Genomic DNA, 12,483 nt, shown 5'->3' with positions numbered 1-12,483 from the left:
TGTAGGTCAAAAATGATTTTCTCCAAATCATGCAGGCATCAACAAAACATTTTAAAACTCATTGAAAGTGTGTCAATTTTGTAAGACCAATGTTGTTTCTTAATCAATAGGCTTTTGTAACGTTATTATCAAAAACGTTTTTATGTGGATATTTCTGGATCTCTCACATGTCCTTTTTCCTTCCATTACTAATGTGGGTATATTCACTTTGAACTGCTTAGATTTGGCTGAATCGCTTCATTAGTTGTTACCAATTCGGAGTGAAAGGGTTCCTTTTGTGTATAAAAAAAAGATTATGTGATGTTTTAACCAAAGCCTCAGCTTAAGTGGTTCCTCATGTTCACCAAGGCAGTATTGAGTATTTAGTAGGGCTGTCAAACGATTAAAATGTGTTATCAGATGAATCACAGCTTTAAAATGTATTAATCAGATTAATCACTATTCGAACTATGTGCAAAATATGCCATTTCTTTATGTATATTGTTGTGGGAATGGAAAGATAAATGAAAGAAGGCGGATATATCCATTTAACATACAGTATGTATGTATTTTTATTATAACATTGTTCTGTGTGTCAAAATGAAAGACAGCCCCCACACCTATCAATCATCAAACCGTGGGGTCTTAGTTCATTACGTGTTGATTTCGTTGATTTCTATCAACACGTAATGTTGTATCGATGTTTACAGAGATGTATTACAGCAAAAGTATTCTCCGTCGGGACTTCCTGCAACAACACCACGCCGTAATCTTGATTCTGATTGGCCAGAAGACATTATCAAAGATGTTCTATTGAGAAGACGATCACTACGAGACAAAAGTTTTCAAAACCGTTTCTAGTCTTTGGTATTTCCAGACAAGTGGCTACTGAAATCAATCTTACTAACTGCTGTCTGTGTGATTTACTCGGCGCAAGTTGGCGGACTTTATCTTGCTTACTTTAACATCATTTTTCATGGTGGGGCTAAGGTGGGGCTAAGCCATTTCTTGGTATGGCTGTAGCCTATCCCAGCGCTGCCACTGGTGGGATTTATGGGGCGGGCCATTCTGCACATGCGTTAAATGCGTTAAATATTTTATCGCAATTAATTCAAAAAATGTATTACCGCCGTTAACGCGATAATTTTGACAGCATTAGTATTTAGCAAAAGCTTAAGATTGCTAGACATTAGTTTTTATTACCATAGTCAGTATTTAAGTGCCATTGTTAAGATTCCCACCTTTGTTTTTCACCGTCATTATTTTGATGGTTAACATGATGCTTGTGACTTAAGCACCATGACATCGTTAAATCACTTAAAGAGATAACATCAGGATTGCAGAACATGTTTGGCAGCTTTATAATTCAATAAACTAATTTGATGTTGTTGTTTTTATGTCCAACTCCAAACAAAGGGACACAAATAGGCAATATCAGCCTAAGAGAAACGGCACATAAATGTCTCCCTTGAACACGTAGTAATTGTTCATCGTGGCACTCAGACAAATGAGCGTCGGTTTTGCAACAGGCTGCCTTTCATGAGGGTCACTAACATGTCCCCACAGTGTTGCTTTTAGAAGAACAGTGGACAACAAATCAACACAGAATCAACTGAATTATGAACTTTGCAGTGTTTACTCTGGTTTTATAAGAGCATTTGGAATATGTTGCATAAGAGTATCATACCACACCAACCTACTTATCCGTGAGGAGCGAGGCTGCCAGCTGCCTCACACGGAGCATTAGACACGTTTAATACTTCAAGTCAGTCATCCTTTGAGGACCGGCTCTGTAATGCTTTTTCCTCCCAACATGTGTCAAATTAAACTAAGTTTAAATTAATTCCTTATATAATGTGTTTTATATATTTTTTTCTAGACTAAAAATGTATGCTCACATGTTCAGAAAGAGTTTAGCCGACACCATATCAATCCTAAATCCTTTTATGCTCTACGACAGGCGTGTCAAACTCAAATACACAGTGGGCCAAAATAAAAAAATGGCTACTAGTGGAGGGCCGGACTGGTTCAATGTTTATTGCAAAACTTATTGAAATGAATTTATTGCACATATTAAACCTGGAACTAACAAAGCTTAAATGATTGCCTATAAAAACAACATTAAACATTAAATAATCAGTTGCATTCATTTCTTATGGCTCTATCTGCAGCTTCTCCAGAGTCATTTCTTATGATTACATTTTTCCACAGGCCAACAACAGCTTCAAAAAAACTATTTCCCTCAAAGAACAAACCAAACATGCCCTGTTGTCGTGAGAGAGAAAGTGCAGAAGGAAACATTGAAACTCAGTGTGCTGCTCTGTGATGCTAGTTCAGATACTTGGCATCTCATCTTGGGTGCAAGTTACAATACAATACAATACAGCTTTATTTATATAGCACTTTAAACCTCCTGACCAAAATGCTGAACAGGCAAATAAACAGAACAAAACATACAAAAAGTAACACAGCTCAGCTCGGCTCACAAACCATAAAACAAGTACAAGTAAAAACAATAGACAATTTAAAAGCAACGCTCTAAAAGATGTTAATACGGAGAAGAGGTGGGTTTTAAGAAGCGATTTAAAAGCAGGCAGTGTGGCGGCCTGTCTGATGTGCAGGGGCAGATGGTTCCACAGTGTGGGAGCTGCTACAGAGAAGCAAACGGCCCCCTCTGAGCTTTGAGCTGGTTCTGGGCACATTCAGGAGCAGTTGATCCGCTGACCTGAGAGGGCGGGTGGGCGTGTAAGGGTGTAGCAGCTCAGAAAGATATGGTGGGGTCATGCCATTTAGGGATTTAAAAGTAGACAAAAGGATTTTGAAATGAATCCAAAAATATGTTGGCAGCCAGTGGAGCGAAGCCAACATGGGGGAAATGTGGTCATGTTTCCGTTTGCCAGTTGAAAGCCTTGCTGTGGCATTTTGCACCAGCTGCAGACGAGCGACGGAGGACCCACTGACCCCCATGTAGAGAGAGTTACAGTAATCCAGCCGAGTGGTGACAAAGGCGTGGATTACTGTCTCAAACTGCTGTGTGGAGAGAAAAGGTTTTACTTTGGCTAGCTGCCTCAGGAGATACAAGCTTGTTTTTACCACAGATTTAATCTGACTCTCAAGTTGTAGTTCAGGGTCCCTTTTAATGACAAGGTTCGTAATGGTGGGCTTGGTGTACTGAGCCAGGGAACCCAGGTCTACAGAAGTGGTGCCACCAAAAACCATTACTTCTGTTTTTCCTTCATTCAGTTTTAGGAAGTTCATCAATGTTTGGGGTCAGGCTCTGACAACCCCCTGGATTGAGTGAAGGTGTGCGTGCAATATACCGGCGGGCCAGATCGAATAGTTATTATATATAAGTATATTATTAGAAATTATCCTGCGGGCCGAAATTAAATCCACCAAAGGCCTGATTTGGCCCCCGGGCCTTGAGTTTGACACGTGCTCTACGCTGTCTGCATCTTTCAGCAGGTTAGGTTGGGTAGAATCCAATTTATCTCCGTTGATCCTGTTTGCTCGCTTCAATGGCTGCAGCACGTTGAGTTTGTTCTGTTTTTCTTATTTCTATCATATACAAATCGTTTTGTTATTCGTTCCAAACCGACCCCGACACACTTTCACTTTGTGTGGAGAGTCCGCCAAGTGTTTAACTACCACATGTTGGAAGTTAAACACTAACAACCCGCACTACATTGTCCACCATAAAACACGCCGTTTACAAATGGTTCATTGCAAACATAAACTTGTAGCCTAAACTGCGCAAATCAAGAGATGACATACTGATGTTAACTTCAAGGTTACATCGTTTTTTTACTGACGGTCGTATACCGTATCAAGTCTAGAGAACGGTAGCCCATTTCATTTGATGGTAGTTTTGTACAGAGACCATTGCAAAATCTAAGCAGCTCATAAACATCAGATTAAAACAAATTCACAAGAAAATAATTGTCAGTAAAGGTGGATTGAAATTATATTTTAATGTATAGTTGTAAGTTTTACTACAGACAGAGTGTGTAGGGGTCAATTTGGAACAGGGCCAATGCCTAAGGGGAAGCAGTGTTATTCAGGTCTTAAATGTTTAAGTGATTTCGTCCCAGCTTGTTTTTGGTACCGCATGGTTTATGAGACTGAAATGTCTGCTCCTGCCTGCACTTACAGCAGACTGAATCAGAACATCTCCTTGTCTCCTTGGCCACCAGCCTCTTCTGTTTTTTCGTTATTTCGTTTTTCTAAAAGATTATCTATTGACTGCTTCATTTAAAGAACACTTTATATTCTAAAGTATTCAGTTTTAAGCCTACACATGCATCACATGCAGTAAAACAAGCATCTTGCTCTCTTGTTGGATCGGGATACAACTAAACCCCCTCTCCGTTCCATTTTCATATTTCAAATATACGTAATAAGATAACTATGTATTCTATCCTTTATCAGGATGCGGGTCCTTTTCAGTGCCAACCACCTCCCCTGCCAATATCTCATATATTCACCACGTAACTCCCACATCCCAGATCAGATCACTGCATAATATATAGATGTGTATTTATATTTATTGCACTGATGCTATATCAAATAACTGACTCACACTATAGGCTCCAGCCTGTGCAGGAGGATGAGCAGCGGTACAGTATATAGACATTTATGTATTAAGATAAACCGATCTGAGACGGGTAGATCACTGCCTGCACGTAGCTCATCCTTTGTTTTGCAGGTAGCAGCTTATTGTAGCTATGTTTTGGGGAAGTGTCATAAAGGACAGAAACTGAATACTTTTGTTATTGATTCATCAACAGATCATGTTCACCTTTTACAGCTAGTCCAGACATGACTGTTTGAATCTTGCTGATATTTAGCCAGTGGTATTTCTGCTTGCGGCTTGTGGCGAACTGGTCTTTCAAGAAAACTTCACGCATAACACTGTAGCTTCCTGGGAAATCTGATAGTTTCAGTTAATCAGAAACAACAGTGAAAGGCATGGTTGTTCATGGTAAAAAGCACAAGGAACGCCTACTCAAGGTGCCCCAAAGCAGTTTGATTTATTACACGGTAAAATATATAATGATGTAACTATTCTAACTCATTGTAGGCCTCAACTGTATTCTGTGCCACTCCTGGGACATGTCTCCATGCTTTAATGTTCAAAAAGCTCTTTATTGTTCTCATACTGCCTGTGCTGCAGCACCTCTTTCCACCCTCTGTCTCAAACCAGAGCCCAGTCTGTTCTGATTGGTTAGCTGGCCAGCTCTGTTGTGATTGCTCAACCGATTAGAGATGTCCCGCCCCTTAGCCTATCACGTACAATGTGTTGGAGTGCTAGCCAATAGAAGTGCGAGTGTTACATAGTGATGTCACAGTCTTACGGAAATAAACAAACAAGACCAATGGAGGCGAGTGTTTTAGAGAGAAACTCCCTCTGGAGGGAACACAGCGATTTTAGCCTTTGCAGTCCATTTACATGCACTAAAACCTTTATAACACACTGCTGGAAAGGGACGACCCCAAAAAGGGCTCTTTCAGAAATGTAAGTCTCATTAGTTTTGAGAAGTAGCAACCCCCTTATGCATCCAACTGCATTTCCTGTAGTATGTATTTAACATACTGGATATCTATCTCAGTATCCTATTAAGCTTTAGTATGTATTTAACATACTACAGGAAAGTTAAACCCAAAAAGCATAAAAGGCCTCTTTAATAAACTATCCAGCATTATATTAGAATTGAAAGCTCCACTTTTAACATTGAATACCTCTCTATTACTCTACGCTTGAAGTATTTTGGCTTTTAGTTTCACATACTCAAGAACTTGAATATCTTATTTCAACAAATTGTTAACATGTATTGTAACACTAATCCCTAAATTACTAGGAGCCATTATGAATTAGTTTGCTAAAGCTTACATGTTCAGAAGGAAATAATTATTAGTTGGATATCTATCTCAGTATCCTATTAGGCCCTAAGCTGTCCCTTTCAAAAAGCTCTCCGGTATGTAGTTGTGTTTGACAACATTTCTGGGCATGCCTTTGGGTTGGGCTCGGTCCAATTCACGCGTCTCGATCCCGTTTGTTTGCTGGCTCGATGGCTGCAGCACGCTTTGTTTTCACCCCAACTTACTCATTCATTTATCATAATGGACATTTCAAAGGAGAGCACACTGGTAGAAGAGAAACCATCATTTAGCACTTTGTCCCTAGTCTGTGATGACCTATCGTCATTTTACAATTGAATACTGAAAATGTGTTATGCATATCATTCCTCTGAACTTGACCATGTAGAAAACACATGCATTGAATTAACATGGCTCATACGGTGAAGTCATTATTTGTCTTTGTTCTTCAGGCCCTGTCCTTCATCGTCCTGCCTTTCATTCCTGCGTCCAACCTCTTCTTCCCTGTGGGCTTCGTGGTGGCCGAGAGGGTCCTCTATGTGCCCAGCATGGGCTTCTGTGTGCTCGTTGCTCATGGATTCAAGATCATCTCACATAAAGGGTGAGTGCTTTTCTGCAATCATGTAACCGAATGTGATAATCAGAAACAGAATCAAGTTTATTGCCAGGTGCGTTTACACATACAAAGAATTGAAGGACTCACTATCACCGAGCTAATAATAATAATCACTAATACCAATATATATATATATATATATATAGAGCTTTCAAAGTGCTTTTACTAGTCAGCATTCACACATTCACATTGTATTATGTAATGTGGGGTTAAGTATCCATCAAGGACACATCGACATGTTGACAGCAAGGACTTGGAATCGAACAACCAACCATCCGAGTAAAAGAGCAACACTTCCATTAGCTCATGCCATTGTGCCTTCGGGGAATATGAAGAACAGAACACATCATTTCTGTGTGTTGTGACCACTTGAGAGACACCTGTTAGTACCATGTTAAGGGTTACCTGAATGGCTACCCTCTATCTGCACATAAGATGCTTGATATTAGGAAATAAGCGGACATTGCATCGTTTTAATATCGCAATATTCTAACCCTAATCATTTATATTTAAATAAACGTAACACAAAAAGTAAGGCAATGTGTGTTTGGTAGATGAGCTCTATGTTGTAACCATGCTTTTTGGCAATAAATCTCACACCGTTGGAAAGCCTGTTTACTTAGCTTTCCAATTGCCACATTTTTCATGGGCGCACCCCACATACTCAGCTCTGCTGCTCATCCCACAAATGCGTGTTCATCACAAATGCGATAGCATTGGAAAGGTAAGAAAACAGGCTTTCCAACGGTATAAGATGTATTGCCCAAAAGCATCGTTACAACATATAAATCATCTACCAAACACAAGGCAATTTTATTTATATAGCACCTTTCAGCATGCGACATGTGCAAAAAAAAAAAAAAAAAAGACCAATAAAAACAAAAGACAATAAAAACAAAAGACAATAAAAACAAAAGACAATAAAAACAAAAGACAGAAAACAGAAATTGCCTTTTAAGTTTATGTAAAAGATACAGGAATTTTAACCAGATGACGATAAATTGCCTGTCATTGGTTTCTGTAACTAAAGTAATTCCATACAGCTGATGTTTCGTTTCTTTGTAAGGGTTTAACAGCCAAACCAAAAACTCCTCAGTCTTTATCTTGTGTTCTTTGCTTATTTTCAGGTTGTGTTCAATAACTCTTAATATCTGCTTTTGGAGTTTGAGGATTTGATTCAAATCAAGAGTGAACAATGTTCTATCATAGAGACTTTTTTGAAGATAAGACAATAATTATTTTCATTTTACATCATGCAGGGAAACTGTCGTAGCATTGCTATTACACATGAACACATTTCTGCATCGATAATGAAAGGATATTGTAGGAGCCGCATATACGTTTATTTTGTTTTGATTTATTTGGAACCTTTATTCATGCATTTTTCTGTTTCAGTAAGAAGTGTGCTTTGCTCAGGTGAAAGGGGCGGGGCTAAGGCTTTAAGTTGGAGGTGCGGTGTGTGACGGGAGAGCAGCAAGCAGCAGCAGCAATACCGTCATTGACACGCAGACGCAACCTTATGCTTAGTCAAATACAGATTATTAGGATCTGCTGTTTAAGTTTATGTTAAATATTCTTTTCGTATTTTGTTTATGTTTTACTGGAAATAAACCTTGAAAAGCAACCGAAAGGTCCAGTGGATTGTGTACTGCGAGTCTGACACTGCTTCCCAGGCCCAAGCTCTACATGTGGCCAAGAACTATAACTTTTGAGGTGAAGGTTACAAGACAAACTGTTTGGCCACTACAGATATATTGTGCAACAATACTGCCAACCTTATTACATTCATGTCTACTGATATAAAGAACGCAGTGCAGCCCTGTACCACTCTCAAAATAATAAGGGCCCATTTAAAATGTTTGCAATTGAAAGTCTTTGATCAAAGCAATATCATTTGAAAGTCTTTATATGTTATTTGGTAGGTACTTAAAGAAGATTTCCTGGTTGGTGATCGGGGTGCTTTTGGCCACCCATGCAGTGAAAACGTTTAAGAGGAATTGGGACTGGGAGTCCGAGTACACTCTGTTCACTTCGGCCCTGAAGGTAAGTGGGAAAGGACAATGAATGCTAATGTTGGCCTGTTTAAAAGGCCCTTTTAATAACTAGGTGATTAAAAGCTGTGTTCTCACAGATGAACCAAAACAAGGCTATTATCGTGTTTGTTGAATTACCTTCACTTTCAGGTCAACAAGAACAACGCCAAGCTTTGGAATAACGTTGGCCACGCTCTGGAGAACCAAAACAATTACGACACGGCTCTGCGGTATTTTCTCCAGGCTACACGCGTCCAGCCAGGTAAGACATATACATCCGATATTCATAAATCATGATATTGTGTTGACGTTGATGAGGGAAACGACAGTACGACACATCGGCCGATCTTGTTCGTTTTGATTTATGAGGACGTTTTCCCCCGGTTATAAGAGATATTGTGAAATCTCTCGTAGTGTTTTGTTTTCAGTGTAAACCCACAGTGGGCCTATAATGTTACACCATTCTGTTTTTACTGTCTGTTTATATCTTGCACTTCCAATACTTTTTAAATAAATGAAAACCGGGCGATCACAGAGGTTCAACCAAAAACACCTGCGAGGCAATAGCCCTGCGCTAATGTTGATTAAACTTTGGCTGTTTTATCAATGAGGTTTCCATGTTTTCGTTATGGTGGTTTTCATTCAAGCAGAGACATCTGTCAGTTACACTTAATGCATAGCTGTAAAAATAACATGGCTCAGTCAACTGGAACACGGGGAAGTTTGCGTAAGTTAAAGATGACAGATTGTAACTGCCTGCAGGGACGTGTTATTGCAAAGTACATTACATCACATTGCATTTAGCTGACACATTTAACCAAACCGACTTACAACAAGTGCGTTCGACCAAAAAGATACAACCTTGAAGAAAACAGAATCATCAGGTTTCATAGAGCCAACACATTTCAAGTGCTACTCAACTGGCTTTAGATAAACCAGCCCTTTGTTAGTATATAAGTGCTTTGTTAGTAATTCTATCGCTCGAAGTGGAGTCGAAAGAGATGAGTTTGCGCCGGAAGATGTGTAAGCTTTCTGCTGTCCTGATGTCAAGGGGGAGCTCATTCCACCATTTTGGAGCCAGGATAGCAAACCCACGTGTTTTGATTTCATTCCCCGCTCTTTTAGTTTAGGATTTGATCCCAGCAAACTGAATATTGTGATTACACTCTCGAAACAGTCTAAGAAAGGCAGTGTCACTAATAGCTTCTGACAATGCAGTTGGTTGCATAAGGGGGTTGTTACTTCTCAAAACGAATGAGGCTAAAACATTTTAAAGAGAGCCTGTTGTGCTTGTTGCGGTCGTCTCTTTCCTGTAGTGTGTTACAAAGGTTTTTTTGCATGTAAATTATCTGCAAAGACTAAAAACCCTGTTTTCCCTCCAGAGGAAGTTTCTCTCCAAAACACTTGCCTCCATTGGTCTCATTTGTTTACTTCCGTAACACAGTGACATCACTATATAGCACTCCAACACATTGTACGTCATAGGCTAAGGGGCGGGACATCTCTAAGCGGTTGACCAATCACAACAGAGCCGGCCAGCTAACCAATCAGAGCAGACTGGGCTCTGGTCTCAGACAGAGGGTGAAAAGAGGTGCTGCAGCACAGGCAGTATGAGAACAATAAAGAGCTTTTTGAACATTAAAGCATGGAGACATGTCCCAGTAGAGACACTACATACTGATATACACCTGAACATCAGCGGGAGAGGACTCTTTAAAGTAGAGACACTACATACTGATATACACCTGAACATCAGCAGGAGAGGACTCTTTAAAGTAGAGACACTACATACTGATATACACCTGAACATCAGCAGGAGAGGACTCTTTAAAGTAGAGACACTACATACTGATATACACCTGAACATCAGCAGGAGAGGACTCTTTAAAGTAGAGACACTACATACTGATATACACCTGAACATCAGCAGGAGAGGACTCTTTAAAGTAGAGACACTACATACTGATATGACCCTGAACATCAGCAGGAGAGGACTCTTTAAAGTAGAGACACTACATACTGATATACACCTGAACATCAGCAGGGGAGGACTCTTTAAAGTAGAGACACTACATACTGATATACACCTGAACATCAGCAGGAGAGGACTCTTTAAAGTAGAGACACTACATACTGATGTACACCTGAACATCAGCAGGAGAGGACTCTTTAAAGTAGAGACACTACATACTGATATACACCTGAACATCAGCAGGAGAGGACTCTTTAAAGTAGAGACACTACATACTGATATACACCTGAACATCAGCAGGAGAGGACTCTTTAAAGTAGAGACACTACATACTGATATACACCTGAACATCAGCAGGAGAGGACTCTTTAAAGTAGAGACACTACATACTGATATACACCTGAACATCAGCAGGAGAGGACTCTTTAAAATAGAGACACTACATACTGATATACACCTGAACATCAACAGGAGAGGACTCTTTAAAGTAGAGGCACTACATACTGATATACACCTGAACATCAGCAGGAGAGGACTCTTTAAAATAGAGACACTACATACTGATATACACCAGAACATCAGCAGGAGAGGACTCTTTAAAGTAGAGACACTACATACTGATATACACCTGAACATCAGCAGGAGAGGACTCTTTAAAGTAGAGACACTACTGTACATACTGATATACACCTGAACATCAGCAGGAGAGGACTCTTTAAAGTAGAGACACTACATACTGATATTACCCTGAACATGAGCAGAATACGACTCCTTTAAGTCTTGGTTACGGGAAATATAAGTATGCAATGTTACAAATGAGAGTTTCTTGCCAAAACATGCAATTGAAGGTCTGACAGTGCATAAATCTAGTTTAACCGTCAATAAAACATGTCAAAAAGAATGTAAAACACAGTTCCTGCTGAACACCAGCTCAGCCAGAGCCATTTCAAAACCTTGGGTGGAGGTTTAGGGAGAGTCTGTCTTTTGTTCAGAGCCTGAATCTGATTTCCTCCGTAATTGCAAAAGGGCACTTGAAGGCCGTTCAGAAAAGTGAACGTGGCATAAGTTGGAGTTTGAGCAATGAAAAAGAACCTGGAGAAGAAAAAGTATTTATAAAAGAAATCTTTACTGGCAGTTAGGGTTGCACAGTCTGTAGTGCTGCTGCAGCTTACTGGCAATGACCCTTTGCTGAGTGTAAACAATGGACTATAGAAAAAAACAATCAAGAAACAATCATATCACATTGTACAGGATGGTTATGTCCTATATGTGATGGTAATCCACTTTGAGCATTTCTTAACAGACAGACAATGCTGTGTTTTAAATCCCACTGAATATTGAAAATGAGATAAATTCAAAAAACGTTGGCAAGTTTTAGCAGTTTCTTACAATACTATGAAGTAAACACATTACTGAATGGATCAATCATCTCCAAGAGAACACTGTCAAATGGTTGAACATCAGTTATAACCATTTTTGATTTATGGAAAAGGGATTTTAAAAAGCGTTGACACCTGACCTGAAATCATATCAGAGATGGACAGGTTCCCACATTCATGCTAAGGTGGGTGTAACCTGGAAAACACTCTCTGAAGAATAAATATTCCTACATTACCTCTTTCTCAATTTGGTTTTAACATATATAATAAATAGACGCAAGCTTCTTCTTGGAAAACACGCAAGTGAGGAAAACATGGTGCAACTAAAGAGACTTGGGATGTAGCTAGAGCAGGAGTGGGGAACCTTTGTCCTCTCAAGGGCCATTTCAATTTTTACAACATCTTTCGAGGGCCGTACAAATTATTGAACTCAACGTCTGCTTAAAAAACTCAAATCACAGCCCATTCATTTCGCGTTTCTTTCATGCTGTGCAAAGAAAAAGCAACCTCTTAATCCAGATATTTGACCATGACCCGCGCATTCATGCACCGTGGCATGACCACCAAAACAGAAAGATATGGACACAAGATGTGTGCAAATGTATTTAGTTTCATATCCATGTGGAC

The 12,483-nt window shown here is 39.6% G+C and overlaps 1 protein-coding gene across 3 annotated transcripts in view; it reads left to right on the top strand.

The window, feature by feature from the left end:
* tmtc3 (transmembrane O-mannosyltransferase targeting cadherins 3) overlaps positions 1 to 12,483 on the top strand; it is a 48,551-nt gene that overhangs the window by 24,293 nt on the left and 11,775 nt on the right. For all 3 annotated transcript variants that reach the window (XM_079680205.1, XM_079680206.1, XM_079680207.1), the window contains exons 8-10: positions 6,309 to 6,457; positions 8,395 to 8,515; positions 8,656 to 8,767. In XM_079680205.1, coding sequence (XP_079536331.1) covers positions 6,309 to 6,457; positions 8,395 to 8,515; positions 8,656 to 8,767 — 382 coding nt within the window. The remainder of the gene's footprint in view (positions 1 to 6,308; positions 6,458 to 8,394; positions 8,516 to 8,655; positions 8,768 to 12,483) is intronic.

Source organism: Notothenia rossii (assembly GCF_949606895.1).
Source record: "Notothenia rossii genome assembly, chromosome: 5".
NCBI classification, from domain to species: Eukaryota; Metazoa; Chordata; class Actinopteri; order Perciformes; family Nototheniidae; genus Notothenia; species Notothenia rossii.
The sequence above is the reverse complement of the archived record's forward strand: the minus strand, read 5'-3'. Positions and strand labels throughout refer to the sequence as shown.